The 23,613-nt window shown below is 42.9% G+C and overlaps 1 protein-coding gene across 3 annotated transcripts in view; it reads left to right on the top strand.

Moving 5' to 3' along the window:
- The window catches only part of khdrbs2 (KH domain containing, RNA binding, signal transduction associated 2), a 565,375-nt gene that overhangs the window by 174,087 nt on the left and 367,675 nt on the right, over positions 1–23,613 (top strand). For all 3 annotated transcript variants that reach the window (XR_009514410.1, XR_009514409.1, XM_059982275.1), the window contains exon 3: positions 20,243–20,359. Coding sequence is in view for 1 of the 3 variants with exons in the window: in XM_059982275.1 (XP_059838258.1) it covers positions 20,243–20,359 (117 nt within the window). In the remaining 2 variants the exon portion in view is untranslated. The remainder of the gene's footprint in view (positions 1–20,242; positions 20,360–23,613) is intronic.

Here is a 23,613-nt window from a genome sequence, read left to right as displayed (position 1 = left end):
TTGCCTTGTCATATTACCCTATGCTGCCTCACACTCTGCTGCCCGCTGGCTATGGCGGTCTTCTTTTTAAACCTTCCGCGCTCTACTAGCTGACGTCACACGCTTGCGCAGTCTTGCCTCTCTTTTACCCCGAGTAGTAAAACTGCCTTCGCTCCTGAAATCAGCCATTCACTCACAGCCTTCTTGCAAAGAACCGTAGTCAGCGTGTAACTCCAGATCATGGTCTTTAAAAGAACCCTGAAAGGGAAAAATAGGGATATTAAAGAGAAATAGGGCTCAATTCTGACCTGGGGTGCTGCATGTGTGGAGTTTGCACGTTCTCCATGTGGCAGTATGGGCTTCCCTTGGGTGCTCCCAGATCCCAAAGACGTGCTTGCGGGTTGATTGTCCGTTCTGCATTTTTCTGTGTTGTTGGTTGAAGGAAAGTAGATGAGCATGAGAGAGAGAGAGAGATGAAGGAGAATCAGTAGGCAAGTCAACAATGTAACCTGATTGGCAAATGATCTAAAGGGCAGATGAGAATTTATTTTATGGTGAAAACAGATTCAATGTAAACTTTTATTAGGAGAGTTAGATATATTTTTCATGGTCAAACATTTGTGAGCTGTAAGATTAGTTGGAGAATTCTTCAAAAGACCAAATGACCTAGAGCTGTGTTTTGTGTTTTGGCATGTCTCATGAATTTACTGTCAATGTACACACAAATATGAAGTTTCTTAGAGTATTGAATATCATTGCAATGCGTTATGTGCTCATTCAGCTTTGAACAAGTATTAGTTTGATCATTGAATGAAATTCTGCATCACACTATCTGATGCTGCTGTCAACCCAGAGAATCTTTACAGAGTTCTTAGTGTGCAAAAAGCCATTTGCCAAAAGGTTGTTTATGTAAGATAAGAGTCCAGGACCTCTTAAAAAAAAAAAAATAGGCTAGCAGATTTAAATTTCATATAAATGAGAATGTTCAATGAATTGAAATCATACTTTTCAATATCGAAGTACAATTCTTAGTAGAGTGGTGTGTTATTGGATAGTGGTAATAGCTATAAAGAAAGCTTACAGCACATTGGACTTCATAAGTCAAAGTATTTAATACAGGAGATTGTCTGTTATATTGATGCTGTATAAGGTATTGGTGAGGCTTAATTTGGAGTATTGGTCACCTACCTACAGGAAAGATAAAATAAGTTTGAACGATTACAGAAAAATTGATGTTGCCAGGACTGGAGGACCTGAGTTATAAGAAAAGACTGAATAGGTTCGGACTTTATTGCTTGGAACGTAAAAGATTGAGGGGAGATTTGATAGAGGTATACAAAATTATAAGGGGTAAATCCAAGCTGAGTTTTTTCACTGAGGTTGGGTGGGGCAGCAACAGAGGTCATGGGTTAAGGCTGAAAGGTGAGAAGTTTAAGGGGAACATGAGAGGTTAACTTCTTTACTCAGAGGGTCATGAGAGTGTGGAATGAGCTGCCAGCACAAGTGGAGCATGCGAGCTTGATTTCAACTTTTAAGAAAAGTTTAGATAGCTACTTGGATGGTAGGGGTATCACTGTAGCGTGATGAGAGTAGGTTGTTTAAATGATTCAGTACAGTCTAGATTGGCCAAAGGGCCTGTTTCTGTGCTGTACCTTTCAGTGACCCTAGTAGTGAAATCACTTGTGATTTTCATTATGATGTTCTCCAAAGGGATTGTCTCCTTTAATGGAGAATAGCGGTGGGGATGCTGATACGTGCTCATCCACCACCCAGTTCTTGGCAGGTTGGAGTCAGGGTCCAGTGACCCAGAGTGCAAAATGACTGGGCTCCCTTCATTGACTCAGCCTTCCTTGGCCTTCCATTGATGTGTCATCAGATTCCACCTGCTCCTCTGTTGAGGACTTGTTTGGTTTCCTCATTCCTGATGAAGGGTCTCGGCCCGAAACGTTGGCTACTCTTTTCTCATAGATGCTGCCTGGCCTGCTGAGTTCTTCCAGCGTTGTGTATGTATTCTTTGATCCACAGCATCTGCAGTTGTATTTTTGTGTTTTGATTCATCGCTCTGCTGCAAAATCTCTTCAAGGTATGCCTACCCTGAAGAAGTTCAAATCTTCTCTTCGACGGGAGTTCAGTGAGACCCTCGCTCACTGCCCAGCCTCCGTTATCTCTGCCTTTCTCCATCTCTTTGACCACATCCTGACCCAGACAGGTACCATAGCCATGCTTTGTTTTTGGGAATGTGTCTCCACCGCCATCTCATACCGAAGGGATTTCAGCTTCGGTTCCAGGCTTCCTAGTTCAGGCCCAACGAAGATCCCAGGAACTGCCATTTTGTTAACCGAAGCTCCCTTCGCTTCTCCCGTCGGATTCTCTGAGCTACGCTTACCGCCATGTGGAGATACCTGCAGTTGCTGTCACTGTCTCTGCCACCACTCCGAGCCACGCTTTCCACCGACTGCCGTGGTCCACTACTCCACTTCATTCTCCGTCAGATTCATGCCTCCAGCCGCCATTTCCTCTCCTTCCTCATGTCCAAGAAGGATTACAAGCTTGCTTGCTTGCATCCCACGAGGACGACTGCCTCCAGCCCGGACTTCTTCTCAGACCTTCAGCACGTCGAAGAATCATCCACCTCGGACTCCGACCCCAACCAGCACCACGGCCCTCTGGACATGGACTCCAGCCCCTAGCGGACCATGAACTCTCTCTCCGGACTCGGACCACAGATATGGGCTCCAGCCCCCGGCGGACCATGAACTCTCTCTCTCTCCCGACTCGGACCACAGATATGGGCTCCAGCCCCCGGCGGACCATGAACTCTCTCTCTCTCCCGACTCGGACCACAGATATGGGCTCCAGCCCCCGGCGGACCATGAACTCTCTCTCTCTCCCGACTCGGACCACAGATATGGGCTCCAGCCCCCGGCGGACCATGAACTCTCCTGCTCCGGACTTGGACCACATATCTGGCACTACAGATATGGGCTCCAGCCGCCAGCAGACCATGAACTCTCTCTCTCTGGACTCTGACCACAGATTTGACGCCCTGTGGGCTATAAGCTCCGGAGGCCCCAGCTCCGGGTCCGGCTCAGACCGGGATCCTATGGCCAGGACCGTCGGTGCTGCCGTGAGGTCATGCCGCCCGTCCTATTCCCCTGCTACCTCCTATTCTTGTTTTGGCTCCCAGCCTTCCCTTTATCCCTTATCCCCTCTCCATCCCTCCGATCGCTCATCCTCCTCTGCCTGCTCTCCCTGAACATCCCAACATGCCTCCTCCTCCTGAGACTTCCCACTTCTTACCCTCCCTTAACCCCAGTCCCAACCCTTGCCGTGTCTTCACTATTCCCCCCCCCCCCCCCCCCGGCCTTCCCCTATCTGAGGCAGAACGCTCTGTCCTCAGTAAGGGCCTCACTTTTGTCCCCCTCCGCCCCCACCTCAGCGAGTTCCGTGCCCGCCACGATGCTGAACTCTTCTTCTGCCGCCTACGTCTCCGAGCCTTCTACTTCAACAAGGATTCCCGTCCCCCCAGTGATGATCCATTCTCCCGTCTTCTATGCTCCTCCTCCTCCTGGACACCCCCATTGGGCCTTCTACCTGCTCTCGACCTTTTCATCTGTAAATGTCGCCGAGACATCAACCGTCTCAACTTCACCACCCCTCTCTCCTATTCTAACCTCACTCCCTCTGAACGCACTGCCCTCCACTCTCTCAGCACTAACCCCAAACTCACCATCAAACCTGCAGACAAAGGTGGCGGACAGACCTCTACCTCACTGAGGCCAAACGGCAGCTCTCTGACACCTCCTCATACTTACCCCTGCCACAGGACCCCACCAAAAAACATCAATCCACTGTGTCCCGCACCATCTCCACCCTCATCAACTCCGGACACCTTCCTCTCTCAGCCAAAAAACTCGTCATTCCCACACCCCACACAGCTTGGTTTTACCTCTCCCCCCCCATTCCTGATGAAGTGTCTCGGCCCGGAACATTAGCTACTCTTTTCTCATAGATGCTGCCTGGCCTGCTGAGCTCTTCCAGCGTTGTGTATGTGTTCTTGGTTCCCTCTTTGTCTGGAGCCTCCCCATTGACCTCACCACTGTGGCTGACTCTCCGAGGAGCTAAGCTACAGATGGCATTGCTCCTGAAATCTCAGGAACTCACAAGCCTCTCCACCATGACAAGGTGGCAATCCTAGGAGAGGTGGAGCCATTAGGGTAGGAGTGAACAACAGTTGGAACCCGATCGTGGGGGAGGAGAAACACAGCCTTTATGTGAAGTGGGTGGATGGAACCAGAAGGTTGAAAGGGGTGAAAACAGGTGAAGGGAAGAGTGCTAGTTCCTACTTAATTATGTGCTACAGAAGCCCAAACTATTGAGCAACACACTCAAAATACATAATGCAGGACATCATCCCTCCCTTGCTCTACCTATCTTGTTTGTACTAACATGTACAATTATGACTGTTCACTCTCCCCCTCAGGAATTTTCTACAGTTACTCTGAAACCTGAATGATCCTCCCAGGAGCTAAACTCCGGGCAGCATCCTCTCAGAACTTCAGCAACTCACAATCCTCTCCACCATGACATGGTGACGATCCTCTAAGAAGAACATTGGATAATGCTTACACACACACATACAGAATTTAGTTCCTTTTATTTCATTACTCTGTAAGATTTCAATTAGTATTCTCATCTTCACAGCAGGTCTAATTAAAAGATATCCACCCCACGTTAGTTCTGGATGTAACACTTGCTAAAGTTCTATTTGAAATAAACTACAGCTTAGCAGTTTTGCAATCTCTAATTTAGTGGAACAAACCACAAAGGAAAACCTTAGAGTCTCCATTAATAATTGCAGCTCGTAAGTGTTATAAATATCAGATGGTTAGAAAAAAAATCTATGGAAGATCTCAGGAATAATTGCAGTTGGACTATTCTTCTGAATGTAGGCAGAGTAATTTGGGAAAGGGGTTTGGGAAATTAGATTGGCAGAGCTGTGGAAATTGTTTGTCCTATACTGCTGGGTGATTTCTGCACCCCTAATCTGTGTTTATTTTATTTATTTCAAGATACAGTGCAAAACAGGCCTTTACTGCCCAATGAGCTGTACCACCCAGCAACCCACTTATTTAACCCTAGCCTAAGCACAGGAGAATTTATGATGACCAACTAACTGGTAAGTCTTCAAACTGTGAGAGGAAACTGGAGCACCCGGTGGAAATCCATGTGGTCACAGGGAGAAAGTACAAACGCCTTAAAAACAGATTCGGAATTGAACTCCGAACTCTGACACTGTGCTGTCATAACCATTACACTACCGTGGCTCCCCAGAACTAACACATCTGTAGTATGGGTTTCAGCATTGGCTATTTCAATTATTCAGCTTGTCTTCCAAGCTAGCTTAACTCTTGGTCCTTGATTAATGGAAATATGTTTCATCTTCAGAACCGTGCTTTGTCCAGTGCCCTTTTCTCTTTGTTATGGGACCACAGGTCACTGAAAGAGCTAATAGGTTTTAGAAAAGTTATATGTGTTGGGCAACGATAGTGTCATCTTTCACAGATTGACAGAGCAGAAATACTGGGGTTCAAATTACCATTCACAGGTAGTATGGAACTGTAGATGGCATAGCAGCCAAGCACTTCGCACAGCCTTTGCAGTGCTGGCGATCAGGGTTCAATTCCCACTGTTGTCTGAAAGGACTTTGTTCCTTCTCCCTGTGACTGAGTTTCCTCCAGATGCTTTGGTTTCCTCCCACATTCCAAGAAGTCATACAGGTTAGGGTTAGTACTGTAAGCTGTGGCCATGCAACGTGGCAACGTTTGTCAGCTGCCCCAAGCTGTTCCTCAGATTGCTGTTCATTGATGCAAAGGTTGCATTTCACTGTATGTTTTGATGTGTATGTGACAGATAAAGCTAATCTCTATATCCATTATTTCACAAATTTATCTCCCTTTGTTCTGTAGGATCATTTAGCATAGAAGAGGCCTATTTCCTAGTTCAGTAAGTAACATGTAAACCTCACAGTCTACCTTGTTATGAGTTTGCACCTGTCTACCTACACTGAATTTTCTCTTTAGCTGGTGCACATTATTCTGCATGCTGTTAATGTTTTACTTTGATCAATGCACTGAGTAATGAATGATTCAAGATTCAACATTCAAATTTATTTATCACATGTATATTGAAACACACAGTGAAATGTGTTGTTTGGTTTAACCATCAACATACTCAAGTGTGCACTGGGGTATGCAAGTGTTACCGTGCATTCTGGCACCAACATATCATACCCTCAGTGCTCAGCAGAACAACACAGAACACAACTAAACAGAGCATAACAAGCAACAAAGCAAATGATTGAATTTATATGAAGACGAGCTTTTCACTCTACCTTTGTACATGTGACAAACCCATAAGCCAATTCTATTTCCATTTGTCCATTGTATGCAGTGCTGGGTCTTTGAACAAAATATGCAGTACACTTCTTAACCATAATACAAAAGGCCAGTGTACTTGGAGAATCTGCAGGAGTACTTGAGATAAGGCAGAAATAGAAATCCCAACAGGAGGATTTTGCTTTATTCATTGGCCTGTTAAAGGGAGACAAGCGTTTGTATTTCACAAGCATTCTTTTATGACTGAATGACACTCCAAAATGTTTGCAACCAATCAGCTTCTTTTGGAGTCGTGTCACTTTTGTAATGCAAGAAAGGCCACTGTCAGACTGCATTGAGCAAGATTGTACAAGGTTGTTTATCATTGGCCAAAGAATTTGCTGGTCATAGAGCATTATAGCACAGAAACAGGCTCTTCAGGCCATCTAGTCCATGCCAACCAAGTCTTCTGCCTTGCTGCATTTTCCTACATCTGGACGGTAGTGTTCCATACCCATCTTCTCTGTGTACCTATCCAAAATTCCCTTAAGTGTTGCAACTGAACCCACATCTACCACTTCCTCTGACTGCTCATTCCACACTCGCACCACTCTCTGAGTGAAGTAGATATCCCTTATTCTCCCTTAAATATTTCACCTTTTGCTCTAAACCATGGGTTCCCAACCTAGGGTCCATGGACCCTTGCTTAATGACATTAAGCCTCTATAACATCTACCTCTATACCTCTATAACATCTCCCCTCATTCTCCTAGGCTCCAAGGAATGAAGTCCAGATCTATTCATCTTTCTCTTTAACCCAGGTCAAGTCCTAGCAACATCCTTGCAAAATTTCCTTGCACTCTTTCAAGCTATTGATACCTTTCCTCTTGATTGGTGAGCTGAAATGTACAGAATACTCTAAATTCAGTCTCACCAACATCTATCCAACTTCACCATAGCATTCCAACTCCTGTACTCAGTGAACCAATTTGTCAAGCACTCTCTTTATGGGCCTCTTATAATGCCACTTTCAAGGAATCCTGGATCTGTGTTCTCGGGACCCTTTGCTCGAACGCACGTTTCAGAGCCTCACCATCAGTGGAAAAGCACTGGCATATGTAAGGGATAACACTCAGGCACTCCTTTGGAACCGTGCTCAGATCTGTTAATTCAGAGGATACATGAGATTTGGGTTTGACTTTATAGCCAAGCAATACCACCTCCGGTTATACAGTGGCTATATTTTATGAGGAGTTTGAGGGGATTTCATATGTCACTGAAGTCTCTAGCAAAATTATACAGATGTACCATGGAGAGCTTGTTTGCTTCGCCATCAGTTTGGAGGTGCCAGTGCATCAGATTTCTGAATGGTGTTTTCACCCATAGACAGATAAATCCCTTATTGATCCCAAAGGAAATTACATGAATGCTACTTCACTATTTTGCTCTCCTTTTGCGTAGCATACTTATTTATTTGGTTTTATATTTTTTATTGATTTGCATAGTAATTTATTTTATTTTATTGCATTGTACTGCTGAGCAAAACACCACACAGAATGTGTCAGTGATAATAAACCTGATTCCGATTCTGAGCATGAGTCCTCAGGAGTGCGATTTGTCTCCCTGAAGTACTGAGATGGCAACCCTGGACTGGGTGCAGAGGAGTTTGTGACGGGCACGCGGATTGTGATCAGCCGTTGTTTCTGCTTCACCATTAAATTGAGCAGCCTTCACTTCCTATCAGCTCTTTCTACTCTGAGTACAATGCTACTGCTCACAGACACCAGTCACAATTAAAATTCCCCTCAATCAGCAAACCTTCCAGCCATTTTCTGATCCTTGCACCAACATTAATTAAATTCCTGGCAAGCTGAGCTGTGAACTACGAGAGACACTGAAGCAGGAGAAGGCATTCGGGCCCTGTATCTGCCCTACCAATCAGTAAGATCGAGGCTGAGCTTTCGGCACAGCACCACTTCCCCATGCTTCCCTCATGTCCTTTGACTCTGTAATATCTGAAAATGCATCATCCTGTCTTAGATATACTCCATCCCTGAGCATGGAGCATTGTAAAAAAATCACTGCCCTTTTTGTGAAGAAATTTTTCCTCATCTCATTCCTGAATGGCTGTCCTTCAAGTTTGAGACTATGAGTGCCAATATATTCCACCCCCCCCCCAATTTCTAGACACCCCAGCCAAGAGGAAACACTACCCTGCATCTCCACTGTTTGTCTCTGTAAGGATTTGTGTTTCTGTGAGACCACTTTCTGTCCTTCTAAACTTCAGAGAGTATAGATACTATCTGCTCATCTGTCTCCACTGAATTATCATTATGCGCTGTGTCATGTGACATGGCCGATCATGGTCTTTTGACCATTGTTGGTTTTGGCAAATTTTTCAACAGAAGTGGTTTGCTTTCTTCGCTTCACTGGATGTCCCCCCCAAATTCCAGGAACCAATCAGGTCGACCTCTATTAGCCTCATTCTATCATATGTTTTTGTGGAGATAGATAAAGGTTAATTTTACTTGTGATGTGCATCAAAACATACAGTGCAAATGTTTGACTAACACAGTCCAAGGAGGTACTGGAGGCAGCCCACAATTGTTGTCATGCCATGCTTCTGTTGACAACATATCATGCACACAACTTGCTAACCATAACCTGTATGTCGTTGGAATGTGGGAGAAACCTGGGGAGAACGCATAAGCTCCTTATAGACAGTGGGCAGCAACTGAACATAGTTCTTCCTGTCACTGCCACTGGAAAGTATTATGGTAACCACTACACTCCTGTACCATACAGATTTTATACCTGATGCTGTTGGGATCTTTGGGAACAGAGCTCAGAAAAAGCGACGTAACCGACTTTTAACATCATAAGCCAGTGAGTTGTTTGCTATGTTTTCCTGCTCGCTGGGGAAAAACGGAGACACCTCCTTCTCCCTTATTAGGGAGAGAGGGAGCCTATGGTACGTCGAATGTGGGGTGAAATGCGAAGTCTTTGGAGTAACTGCAAGTCTGTGTCTTTGCTGTTGCTTTGCTCATGCTTGAGTGCCTGGTGGTGGGTGCTGATGCTTTTTTTTGCTGGTGGAGGGTGGGGAAATCATTGCTTGCTGCCACTTATGTGAGGGAGGGGAGCTGGGGGGACTTTGGGGTTATGTTTTTTTATAAATTTTTTTATTGAATTTACAAATGGTCACAGAAGCAAAAAAAATTATCAACCCTTCCCCACTCCCCTTAACCCCTCCCCCTAACATATCCCTGTAGAAAGGGGAAAAAAAAGGGAAAAAAAAGAAAGAAAGAATGCCTGGATATCGGAAGATCCCCACATGCTCCATGGAGTTCATAATAGCTTTAGTATATATGTTTATTTCTTTCCCCAAATAACCAATAATTTTATCTTCGGAGCACCTATATATTTAATCCTATCTTTTGTAAATAAGGGCGCCAAATTTTCAGAAATATTTCATATTTATCTCTTAAATTGTAAGTAATTTTTTCAAGTGGAATGCAGCTGAAAATTTCAATCTTCCAACGATCTATAATGAAGTATGAATCTGATTTCCAAGTAACTGCAATAGCCTTTTGGCTTATTGCCAATACAATTTTTATGAATTCTTTCTGATATTTATTCAGTTTGGATTTCGGTTTTATCCCTTCAATATCGCCTAGTAAAAATAATGTTGGATTATGTGGAAGTTGTGTTCCAATAAAACTCTTAAATTTGTCCAAAAAGGTTGAATTTTAAAACAAGACCAAGTAGAGTGTAATCAATTAATACATTTTGTATTTTAATTGGTAAAGTCTTGTTAACCAAAGTTGCAACTCCCCTCGCCTTTGAATTACATGAAGCTACAATAACATTTCTGACCCAATCTCTCTTTAATTTCTGATGTTCTATCTCTGTTAAGTGTGTTTCTTGTAAAAAAAAAAGCTATATCTATTTTCTTTTTCTTAATGTATGTTAAAATTCTTTTTCTTTTCACTGGTCCATTAAGCCCATTAACATTAAAACTTTAAAAATTCAGTAAATTAGTCATTATTTGTAACAGGGTTACTCCAGTCTATAGTAATACCTAACTTTTCAACTTTTGTAGTACCTTGGGGAATCTTGTTAAAATTCTCCATGTTGTTATGTGTCTCTCTCTTCCCCCACCCCAGATTGCCCAGGCAAAGAAAGAAAGATTAAAGAAAAATAGATTATAAAGAAAAAAATAACAAAATACTCTCCTACTAATGTTGTGAATAAAAAAAACACAACATTACCTCCCTCCATTGTACGGTCATGGCAATCGCCATGATTACACACGTGAATCCCGTAGCAATCAATCCAAAGTTCCCCCAGTTCCCCCGTAACATAAAAAAGTATATATAAGAGAAGAAAAAATAATATCACTACTCTCGATTAATATTTCTCAAATTTTTACCTTTCTCCCCCTGTATCATATAATTAAGAATATATTTAAATATTCTTCTGTCCTTAAGCATCCATCAACTCCATTCACTGTCCGTATCTTCATCTTTAATCTGTTTCACTTTTAAATCTTTGGCTGTGGTTAGCGAATATTTGGGAGTTCTTGTGCAAATTCTTCCGCATCCCGATAATCAGTAAAAAAAAAACTTCTTTTTCCGTCATCCAAAAAAATTATCAGGGTTATTGGGTGGTGCTATATAAAATTATAACCCTTTTCCCATAAAACTTTTTCACTGGGTTAAGTTCCTTCTTTCTCTTCAAAAGGTCATAACTTATATCAGGATAGAAAAGAACTGTTTTCCCTTCTATCATCAATGGCCCGTTTCTCTTTCTGGCACGGTATGCGGATCTTTTCAGATCTTCAGGATCTTTTCTTTATCTTAATATCTTAAGCATTTTATCAAGATTGACCGTGGGTTGTGATCAACTCGAGGTCTTGATCTTAAGGCTCCGTGAGCCCTTTCAATTTCAATTAACTGGGTTCCTTCTTCCATTTCCAAAATTTCCAGAATCTATTTTTGAAAAAAAAATTATTGGATCCTCTCCCTCTATACCTTCTTGAAGTCCAACAATCTTAATATTATTTCATCTGCTAAAATTTTCAAGTACATCCACTTTTTCCAACAACGGTTTTATTTCTGTTGTCCAGGCAGAAATATTATCCTCCATTTTATTCACTGTATCAATGGTGTCTCCGGTTGTTTCTTCCAAGTTTTTAATTTTCTTGTCCATTTTGTCCTGTCTTTTCATCATTTTATCAAACATAATCTTCATATTTTTATTATTTTTATTACTTTTAATGCTTTTAATTCATGCATTATTTGTACCAAAGATTTCTTAATGTCTCCAATATCACCTCCAACCTCTTCCTGTTGCTGTTCTTTGTCTCTTCATCTTCGTCTGATTTATCCAGAGAATCTGATTCCACCTCATATTCACTTTCACTTTCAGTTCTGATCATAGCTGGGATTTATAGTTCGGGTTGCTTGTGTTTGCACATGCCCCTTCCTTCACGCATGCACAATTCCTGTTGCTCTTTTTTTTTGGAAACGGTTGATATTGCCGCAGTTTCCTGATCTGTATCACCGGAGGTAAAATGCACTTGAGCCCGAGGGTCTTTCATGGCGGCCGGCCTTGATTCTTTTCCAACTTGTGTTGTCTTCAAAGTAGTAGTTTTCTTCTGCTTCTGTTTAGGAGACATATCTTAAGACAATCCTGAGTAGTTTATAAGTAATTTTTTAAAAGTATTTACTAACTTTTCTTCACTTAAACATTATTTTACTGTTTTTTTACGGGAGAGCTGGATTTCCACATCTCAATCCTACGTCATCATGTGACGTCCCCCCCCCCCCACCCCCAGGTTCTTATGTTTAACTCTCGTTCATTATTTGGGGCACTCCTCTGTTTTTGTGGATGTTTGCAAAGAAAAAGCATTTCAGGATGTAAATTGTATACATTTCTCTGACATTAAATTGGACCTTTGAACCTTTGTTGGTCTCTGAGCAACTTTTATTCTCGGTGGCTGCCTTGACAAAAATGTATATGACTATTGGTTTATTAGTGTTGACTTATTATTGCCACATGCACCAAGTTACAGTAAAAAGATTGTCTTGCTTTTTATACAAATCAAGTCATTATACAGTACACTGAGGTAGAATAAGGTAAAACAATAACAATGCAGATTAGGAGTGTAAAAGCCACCAAAAAAGTGCAGTGCAGGAGAATAGCAAAGTGCATGATCACAATGAGTCGATTGTGAAGCCAAGAGTCCATCCTGCTGTACAAGAGGTGCATTCAATAGTCTGAGAATAGTGGGATAGAAACAAAAGGCTAGTGTTCTTGGAGAATCTGGTACGTGCTTTCAGCCATTTGTATCTTCAGCCCAATGGGAGAGAGGAGAAGGTAGAATGGACGGAATGAGTGGGGGTCTTTGATTGCACTGGCTGCTTTACTGCAGCAGTGAGATGTACAGACACAGTCCATAGAGGGGAGGCTCGTTCCTGTGATGTGTTGAGCTGTGTTCACAGCTCTCTGCAGTTTTATGCAGTCACGTGCAGAGCAGTGGTCGTACCAAGCTGTTATGTATCAGGAATCATCCAGTTAGAAAGTTTCAATGATATCTGTAGAAAGGCATTCTCCCCCTTGACTCTCTCTATTTACCTGCCTTTGCCCCATAACAAAGTCAAAGTTGAATTTATTAACATACCACAATTACATAGGTGCAGTGATAAACCTACATTCAACAGCATCAAAGGCATATGGTATCAGCTATGTAACATTCACAAGAAAAACATCAATTATACACAGTTTTTACAAGAATGAATACAATGAGAGTAAAACAAAATGCAGTGAAGTGCAAAGTGGTCCTACTGTTGCTTTACTGGTGGGACAGGTTGATTCAAGAGCTAAATGATTGAAGGGAGGTAGCTGTTCTCGAAGCTGGTGGTGTGGGACAAGGCTTCTGAGCCTCAGAATCAGATTTAATATCGTGAAATTTGTTGCTTTGAAAAATCAGTACATTGCAATAGATACTAAAAAAGAGCTGTAAATTACAGTAAGTATATAAATAAAACAATGAATTAAATAAGTTGTGCAAAAAAAGAGGAAAAATGGTGAGGCAGTGTTCACTGTTCATTCAGAAATCTGATGGGGGAGGGGAAAGAAATTGTTCTTGAAATGTTGAGTGTGTGTCTTCAGGCTCCTGTACCCGCTTCCTGACGAGAAGAGGGATGATGGGGATCCTTAATGATAGATACAGGAGCAGACTTAGACCATTTGGCCCATTGAGCCTGCTCCACCATTTCATCGTGATTGATCCATTTTTTCATTCAGCCCCAATTTCAAAGATTCAAAGGTTCATTTATTTTCAAACTGTACAACCTGAAGTTCTTCTTCTCTGGGTAGTCATGAAACTAAGAAAGAAAAGAAAGGCAGCACAGTCATCAACCCCCCAAATCCCTCTCCGTGCGCAAAATACAAACAACAATGGAACAGACACATCAACCCCCAAATCCCTCTCCGTGCACAAAATACAAGCAACAATGGAACAGACACATCAACCCCCAAATCCCTCTCCGTGCACAAAATACAAGCAACAATGGAACAGACACATCAACCCCCAAATCCCTCTCTGTGCACAAAATACAAGCAACAATGGAACAGACACATCAACCCCCCAAATCCCTCTCCGTGCACAAAATACAAACAACAATGGAACAGACACATCAACCCCCAAATCCCTCTCCGTGCACAAAATACAAACAACAATGGAACAGACACATCAACCCCCCAAATCCCTCTCCATGCACAAAATACAAACAACAATGGAACAGTCATCAACCCCCCAAATCCCTCTCCATGCACAAAATACAAACAACAATGGAACAGTCATCAACCCCCCAAATCCCTCTCCGTGCACAAAATACAAACAACAATGGAACAGTCATCAACCCCCCAAATCCCTCTCCATGCACAAAATACAAACAACAATGGAACAGACACATCAACCCCCCAAATCCCTCTCCATGCACAAAATACAAACAACAATGGAACAGACAAATCAACCCCCCAAATCCCTCTCCATGCACAAAATACAAGCAACAATGGAACAGACACATCAACCCCCCCAAATCCCTCTCCGTGCACAAAATACAAACAACAATGGAACAGACACATCAATCCCCCAAATCCCTCTCCGTGCACAAAATACAAACAACAATGGCACAGTCATCAACCCCCCCAAATCCCTCTCCATGCGCAAAATACAAACAATGGAACAGTCATCAACCCCCCCCCAAATCCCTCTCCGTGCACAAAATACAAACAACAATGGAACAGACACATCAACCCCCCAAATCCCTCTCCGTGCACAAAATACAAGCAACAATGGAACAGTCATCAACCCCCCAAATCCCTCTCCATGCACAAAATACAAACAACAATGGAACAGACACATCAACCACCAAATCCCTCCTCCTGCACAAATAAATGAACAGAACAGGCACATTGACCCCCAAATCCCCATATCCATACAAAAGAAAACCGAGATAGAGCCTATGAAAAACACTGGTTATAAAAAAAAATGTAAGACTGAAAAAAATTCTGTAGCCCAAGTCCGTATCCAAAACGCAGAAAACCTGGGCAAAACTGTGCGGGCCCAAAGGTGGATCTTTCCCTCTCCATAGCAGAGCCACCAAAAGGCAGGCAGCCGGCACTCACCCACCACACTCGCCTCGATGCTTCTGTCTCCCTTGTCAATTCAAGCAGCAAGCAATGGAATCTTTCATCAGTGAAATGGAGTCAAGCAACGGCTTAAGCCTCATCCCGCAGGCTTCTCACCACGAAATTCGTTGTCTCTGTCTCCCGAATTCCTCTCGGACACTGCAGAGCACTGAAGCACCCAAACACCTCAATGTTGTAATCTCCCTTGTTGCTTCAGTCAGTGAATAATGGAAGCTTTAACTGGCGAAATGGTGTCGAACATTGGCTCACATTCTCCTGTGATTTTGAGCCATCGCCTTTTGAAGATGTTCTTGATGCTCTAGTGCCCAAGACAGAGCTGGCTGAGTTTACAATTTTCTGCAGCTTTTTCCAGTCCTGTGCAGTGTCCCCTCCATACCAGGTGGTGAAACCACCAGTTAGAATGCGCTCCACTGTACATTTGTAGAAACTTGCCAGCGCCATTGGTGACATACCAAGTCTCCTCAAAATCCTCATGAAATATAGCCACTGTTGTGCCTTCTTTGAAATTGCATCAATATGTTGGGCCCAGCATAGATCTTCAGAGATGTTAACACCCAGAAATTTGAAACTGCTCACACTTACCACTGGTGATCTCTTGATAGGACTGGTGTGTGTTCCCTTGACTTTCCCTTCCTGAAGTTCTTGGTCTTACTGATGTTGAGTGCAAGTTTATTGTTGCAACACCACTTAACCAGCTGATCTATCATGTTCCTGTATGCCTCCTCGTCACCATCTGAAACTCTGCCAACAATAATTGTGGCATCAGCAAATTGATAGAGTGCCGTTTGAGTTGTGCCTAACCACACAAACGTAGATGTAGAGAGAGTAGAGCAGAATGCTAAGCATACATCCTTGAGGTGCCAGTGTTGATTGTCAACAAGGAGGAGATATTATTTCTAATCCACTCAGACTGTGGTCTCCTGGTTAGTGAGTCAAAGGTGCAGTTTCAGATGGAGGAACAGAGCCCCATGTTTTGGAGTTTATTGATTTGGTCTGAGGACATGATTGTGTTGAATGCTGCACTGTAATCAATAAGCAGCAGACTGACGTAGGAATTACTGTTGTCCAAGTGGGCCAAGATTGAGTGGAGAGCCAGAGAGATGGCATCTGCTGTAGATGTATTGTGGCGATAGGCAAATTGCAGCTAGTTCAGGCCCCTGCTTAGGCAGAAGTTTATTCTGGCCCTGACCATCCCCAAAGGGCTTCATCACAGTAGGTGAGAGTGGCACTGGGCAGTTGAGGCAGCTCTTCTTAGGCACTGATATGGTTGTTGTCTTGTTGACGCAGGTGTGCCCTGCCAACTACCTCAGGGAGAGATTGAAGATGTTCTTACTCAGGCCTGTCAGTTGGTTGGCATAGGTTTTCAGAGACCAATCAGGGCCTGACGCCTCATCAGATGCAGCAGGGATTTGTACAGGTGTAGTTTCATTCTCCCTTTCAAACCTCCTGCCTGCTGGTCACTACAAAAAGATCACTTAGCAAAAAATAGTAGGGATCTTTGATCACGGACGTTTCCTTCTTGAGGCAGTATCTTGTATATATGGCAGATGGCGGGAAAGAGTGCCTGTGAAGTATTGGGCTGATTTAAATACTGACCGTAGTTTCTTTGGTTCCTGTGCATTCAGATAGATGAACCAGACCATGATGTAACCAGTCAGGATACTTTGAACAGCAGATCTGTAGATCTTTGGTGGTGTGTTTGTTATAAGCCAAACCTCCTTAACCTAAGAACCATATTCCCATTCCCTTACACTGAGCCCCACACTGACTACTAAGGAGATAGAGCATTCCATTGGACTTAACACAGACAATGGTCCCTGCCTGAACTGTGACTAACCCTCTCCCAGCCCTGAACTGCCAATCCACGGAGTCAGGAGCCTAAGGTCAGATGTCTGGGCCATGCCGTGATAGTGTCGTGTGGCAGGTGGAGCAGATCAATTGGCACAAATTTGATGAGTGTAGGATTTATCCCTAAGTCGGTGCCAGGACTTAGCCTTTGGTTGGTGTCATGAGTAAGCAATCCCTTGGTTTCTCGTACTGCTACTGTTGGATCTTGCTGTGCATACTGTGACTGACCTCTACCCCCGTTCCCTATTGTACCACAGTTGACTGTCCCTCAGGTGCATTCCATTGGCTGTGACATCTACTGGTATGAGGCCAAACTGTGGTTGGGGGAGCAACACTTCATAATCCAGCTTAATAGCCTCCAACTTGATGGCATGAACATCGATTTCTTTAACTTTCAGTAATATCTCTGCCCTCCCTCCTCCTCTCTTTTTCTATTTCCACTTCTAGTTCATCTCCTGTCAGATTCCTGCTTCTTCTTCAGTCATTTACTTCTTCTACCCATTACCTTCCAGCTTCTTACTTCACTCCCCCTCTCCTACCCACCCACCCCACCTGATCTTACCTCTGGCCATCTTGTACTCCATCACCTCACCCCATCTTCTTATTGTCTTCTGCCCCCCTGATGAAAGATCTCGAACTGAACCATCAACTGTTTATTCCTCTCCATAGATGCTGCCTGACCTGCTGAGATCCTCCAGCATTTTGTGTTTTGCTCCAAGCAGAACTGCTGGCTTCTCATTGGAAGATCTGGATTGTTACACCCTTTAAATTGCAAGGTTAAAAAATAGCCAATCTGCTTCTCTGTTTGATAAGCCAGTATTTTTTTCGCTCTAAAGCAGCATAGTGAGTGTGCAAAATTGATTTAGTTGAGTTCATTGTTGCTATCTTGCGATATGCGAGCTGGGCTATTTTAAAAGTTGGAACAGTTTGTTTTTTGCCTCAAGCTTTGTTAGGATTATTCCAGATCCATCAATCATACCCTTAACTTACTATGTCTGTGTTTTATCGCTGGCAGCAGATGAACTTAGAGACAGAATGAGTCGTATAATAATGGTGTGGTTTGTATGAAACATTGATCTGCTTCTCATAGATACAAGTCAACCTTGCCCTTGCGGCAAATGCCAGCATTTAAGCATTATGGGTTACAGCTTTCCATGCACTAAAAGGACCCTGGTTCCATGACTGGAACTGTCCGGTCCTCTTACCCTCCAATAGTGTAACAGTATTAACATTGCTGTTTGAACAGTTGTCTAATTCTCTTTCAAAAGATACACACACTCACTCACTCACTCCAAATTCCAAAAGCCTCAAAATAGCCCAAGTTTCTACAAACAGCTTCTGAACGTGGTGGTGTAAGTCTTGAGGCTCCTGGACCTTCATAATGGCAGCAGCGAGAAGGGAGCATGACCTGGGTGGTGGTATTCCTTGATGATGGATGCTACTTCCCTGTGACAAAGCTCTGTGTAGATGTGCTCAATGGAGGGCTTTACCCATGATGGGCAGGGCTGTACCCACTACTTTGTGAAGGATTTTCCATTCAAGGGCATTAGATCTTCCATACCAGGCTGTGATGCAATCGCTACACATCTACAGAAGTTTGTAAAAGTTTTAGATATCATGCTGAATCTTCATAAACTCCTAAGGAAGTAGAGGTGCTGCTGTGCTTTCTTCATAATTACACTTACATGCTGGGCCCCTGTCAGGTCCTTCAAAATGTTAACACTGAGGAATTTAAAGTTGCTGACCCTTTCCACCTCTGATCTCCAATGAGGACTGGCTCACGGACCTCTGGTTTCCTCCTCCTGAAGTCAATAATCATCTCCTTGGTCTTGCTGACTTTGAGTGAGAGGTTGTTGTTGTGGGATCACTCAGACAGATTTTAAATCTCCCTCCTAAATACTGATTTGTCATCACTTTTGATATGGCCAACAACAGTGTTGTTGTCAGCAAACTTGAAAATGGCATTGGAGTTGAGTGTGGCCACACAGTCATAAGTGTAAGTGTTAATATATCCATTAACCTACCAACACACACTCCTTTGGGATAATGGAGCATCTGGAAGTAACCCATGCTGTCAATGGAGGAGTCATAGAGTACTATAGCAGAGAAACAGACCCCTTGGCTCACTTAATCCATGTTGACCTAATCTTCTATTTAATCCCATCTACCTGCACCAAGTCCTTTCACCTTAACCTCTAGTTCTAGGCTCATCCTACCTGAAGGGGGAAAGCCTGCATGTATTCACCCTATCTTTATCTCTCATAATTCTGAACACTTTGGTAAAGTCTCCCCTTATTCCCCTGCATTTCAGGGAATAAAGTCATAACCTACTGTATTCAGCCTTCCTCTATAACTCAGGTCCTAAAGTCCCAGAAAAATCCTTGTACTGTAAATTTTCTCTGCACACTTTCAAGCTTAGGTAGGTAAAAACCATAAACATGAGATAACCTAAAATAAAAATGTTTGTTGGGTATTAACAGGAATAAAATCTAATGGCCCAGAAGTATTGCTAGGCAAGCACCAGCAAAGTCCCATGGGTGCTGGATTACTGGAGTTATTATTATTTCTGTCTAGTTTAATCTCATACCATGACATTTTCTTAATAAGTTTTATTTTTCACTTTGGTAGTGAAAGCAGCAATCAGTGATATATATAGCACCTGAGGCCTCTCCTCTGCCTCAGGAGATGACTCTGGCTGAGGACGCTGGTGTGAGGTCAGGTTATTGGGCCCATGGTGCACAGGCTGTACTCTCTGTGCTGATCGGTCAGATCAGGGAAGGTGCCAACCTCAATCAATTAGGAGTGGGCGAGTAGACCAGAGGAAGAGTGCAAGATCTGGTGGTGTGATGTATTGGGAAGGGAATGGGTTACATGGATTGTATGGAAGAATGTTGGGTGACTCTGGTAGTCTCTAATATTTTTAATATTTGCATGGTTTGTCCTCTTTTGCACAACAATTGTCATTTTTTGTTGTTCATAGTTTTTCCACAAATTCTATTGCATTTTCCTGTAACACCTGCAAGAAATGAATCTGAAGGTACTTTGATAATAAGTTTACTTTGAATGTTTGAACTTTGAAAGTACCTTGTGAATACCTAGACATTGTCTACAATGTTGACTGCTGGCCAGTCCATTTTCAGGAGTTATCAGAAGTGATTTTGAAGTGACGGTCTTTGCGTTTTTTTCTGTGGGAGACTAGTTTCATATAATCAAGGTTGTACTTCGTCATCCATGGGCCAATTTGAGCGCTAGCTTAAATCCCAGAATCTTTCAGCTGAGATCTTCCAATGTGTGAAAAACGATTTTTCTCTTTTTTGCAGTTCAATTTTGTGGGGAAGTTGCTGGGACCTCGAGGCAATTCACTGAAGAGGCTACAGGAAGAAACAGGAGCAAAAATGTCCATCCTGGGCAAAGGATCAATGAGGGATAAAGCCAAGGTGAGGCCATGTCTGACGGCAAATTAGTGCAATGGTTCTTTTCTGTGAATGTGACCTTCCCTTTCCAAACCAGACCAATTTTCAAACCTGATAAATGGTCTCAGCCCGAAACATCGACAATTTATTCCCCATCCATAGACATTGCTGATGTACTGTTCTTCCAGCATTTTAGGCCATAAAATATAGAGCAGAATTTGGCCATTTGGCCATTCCATCATGGGGTTCCTCTCAACCCCACTGTCCTACCTTCTCTGCGTAACCTTGAACATGCTTACAAATGAAGGACCAATCACTCCCAGCGTGTTAATCACTGTGCGTGTTAATCAAAATTTACAGAATCTCTTGTGTTTACAGTTTTCTGGTATGCCCAGATTTTCAGTGGGAACCATAGATTGCAGATGCTGGAATCTGAAGTAAGAAATGTGGAACTCAGCAGGACTGTCAGCACTTATGGATGGACATGGACAGTTGAAGTTGCAGGTTGAGACCCTTCACCTGGACAGAAAGGGTAGACAAAGGATAGCCAGTCGAAACAGGAGAGGAGGATTGTGAGGAGCAAGAACAAGCAATAGGTGGTTCCAAATGAGTGAATTTTTTTTTTAAACATGAGATTCTGCTGACAGTGGAAATCGAGAGTTGCACACACACAATACTGCACATCAGACAGCAGCTAGAGACAGAGTCAATGTTTTGCGATGAGACCTTTCATCAGGACTGGAAAGGAAGCAGAAATAGAACATGGGGGTAGGGAAAGAATCCAATCTGGAAGGTGATAGATGAACTGAACTGGGTGGGGTAAGAGGGGATGAAGGGAGAAGGTGAGAGACGATTAGGTGGAAAAGCTTAAAAGAAGAATGAATCTGATAGGAGAGGGGAGAGTGAGGGAGAAATGTTGAATGGTTTGCAAACATAAGAGAAATGTTTGTATGAGATAAGGTGGAACTATTCCACAAATGAATAAATATTTCGATGTTAAAATTACCTTTCTAAACGTGCCATTAAGTTGTCAAAAATAATTCAGCTACAAGAGCTGTTTGGAAACATTCTCTGAACAGCAAATATTTAAGCTAACATCATCAGTCTTTGGTTCTGTTTACCTAGTAAAACTCGACAGTGTATTTCATGGAGATCATAGCATTGTTTTGTTTATGTGGCTAACAGGACTCAAGTTAAATCTGAGAGTCTGGCCTACTGCTCTGCCTTACCGCTGTCCTCTGCTGGGTCCCCTCCATCTGGTGTTGATGTGGGAGAGATAGACTATAACCTGTGGTCCTCATTTCTCAGTAAGTGAGCATCACTGACAAGGCCAGTGTGTATTGCTCATCGGTATTGCTCTTGCCCAAGGGCGATCCTGAGCTTCCAGTTGCCTGTCACTTTAACTTACAAATATTGCTCTATCCTATGTCTCCGTGACCTTCTGCGTGGTTTTAGTGAAATATAACGTAAGCTTGAAGAACAACTTACACAAGGCAGTCTTCCCGAACTCATGTGGAATTCAACAATTTCACGTAACTGATGCTTCCGACTGATCAGAATTGGAAAGGTTGAGCAGTTCAGAAGCTTGGCACTGAAGTGCAACCATTCATTGCAGGAGAGCCCTTTGCAAACAGATGTCTAAAGCCTCTTCATTTCTCAATGAACTCTTTGCAGTGATGGTAAACAGTTTAATAGTTCTCAGTTAAATGGCAGCTTTCAGATAATGGCCCAGAAGAAATGTAAGCATCTGACCTTTGGAATTATGGGTTTAATCATCTTTATACCCCTTGTAAGAGTCTTCATATAATTCTCATTAAGGAGATTTTCCAGACAGAGTTAACGATCAGGCGAAGCATGCCATGAATCTAGTAGTCAGACAGTCGGATTTGACAACACCAGGTTCCAGTCTATTATTGTTTGCAATGATATGCCAAAGTGGGTAATGGCACCAGACCAAGGTCCTGAAACTCAGGAATGTGTCTATATTCTCAGCCAGGCTGGGGGAATAGTTGATAGCAGAGAGAAGTGGGAGGATGTGCGTGGGTTATCGGGATCGAAAAAAATCTGAAGTTCTCTTACTAAGTAAGTCGGAACGGGTACATCCGGTATTATTTAGCATCAGTTAGTCAAATGTTTGTCTTAGTATATAGTATATATTTTACCTTTCTATGCATATAAAACACTTAAAAACGTCTGTTTCAGCACCGGGCTCGGGAACGGAAGTTCTCTGGACTCGGGACAGATTGCTCCTTAGTGCGCTCTCCACCATGCCGGGTTGATGTGGAGGATCAAAAACTCAAAACCCAATAATTAAACCATTGCGTTGCTTAGTAATAATTGTAGCTTTCATCGGGTCAGAGCCTTTCTCACTTTATCCTTTAAAATTGTTCTGATCATTGACCGACGTAGCCTAACGCTTTTCCAATGACCGATGGTGTTTCACCTCTTTCCGATCACTTTATTATTTCCACTTTATTTTCAATCGTGATCGTGATTATTTTCATGAACAGAAACACTGTGCATTCAGAGCTCTGGCGCCGGGTCCTAATGTCCACCACACTGAGACAGGTTAAATAAGGTCTGGGGTTCCGCTGGGTCCTAAGGACCACCAGACTGAGGTTGAAAAAGGGACTTGAGCATCCAGGAATTTTGGTATCCGCGAGGGGTCCTGGAACCAATCCCCCGCGGATAAGGAGGGTTGACTGTATTTGTTTCGTGGAGAGACTTAGCATGTCAGGCAACATCTATGGAAAGGAATAAAGAGTCAACTATGGCGAAAAATAAGGAGTTGACATTCAGGTTGAGACCCTTGATCAGGACTCCCTCGAAGGGCATGTGGCTGTGGTCCTGATGGAGGGCTCAACCCAAAATGTTGACTCTTTTTACCCCTCCATAGATGTTCGCTGACCTGCTGCGTTCCTCCAGCATTTTGTGTGTGTTACTCTAGATTTCCAGCATTTGCAGAATCTCTTATTTTTAATATTTGTTTTCTCTCAATTTGTGTTTATTTAGTTAGCTTTTGCCTCACATAAATTCTGTAAGAGTGAATCTTTATTCTGTATCTCATTTTTGTTGGCAGTGATTTGTGAACTTCGTAAGAATTAATTTCTGTGGGGGTATGCTGTTTTCAAAATGTCTTCTGTGGACCTGACTCTAGAGACTAACCTAGGCAAGGAGAGAGACTCTCTTTCTCACAAGCTGTACCAGCCATTGCTCCAGGGGTGGAACATTTATAAAGAAAAAATTTAACTTTGTTTGTTACATGTATATTGAAACAT

Source organism: Hypanus sabinus, chromosome 10 (genome assembly GCF_030144855.1).
Source record: "Hypanus sabinus isolate sHypSab1 chromosome 10, sHypSab1.hap1, whole genome shotgun sequence".
NCBI classification, from domain to species: domain Eukaryota; kingdom Metazoa; phylum Chordata; class Chondrichthyes; order Myliobatiformes; family Dasyatidae; genus Hypanus; species Hypanus sabinus.
This window is presented reverse-complemented; position numbering and strand designations above follow the sequence as displayed.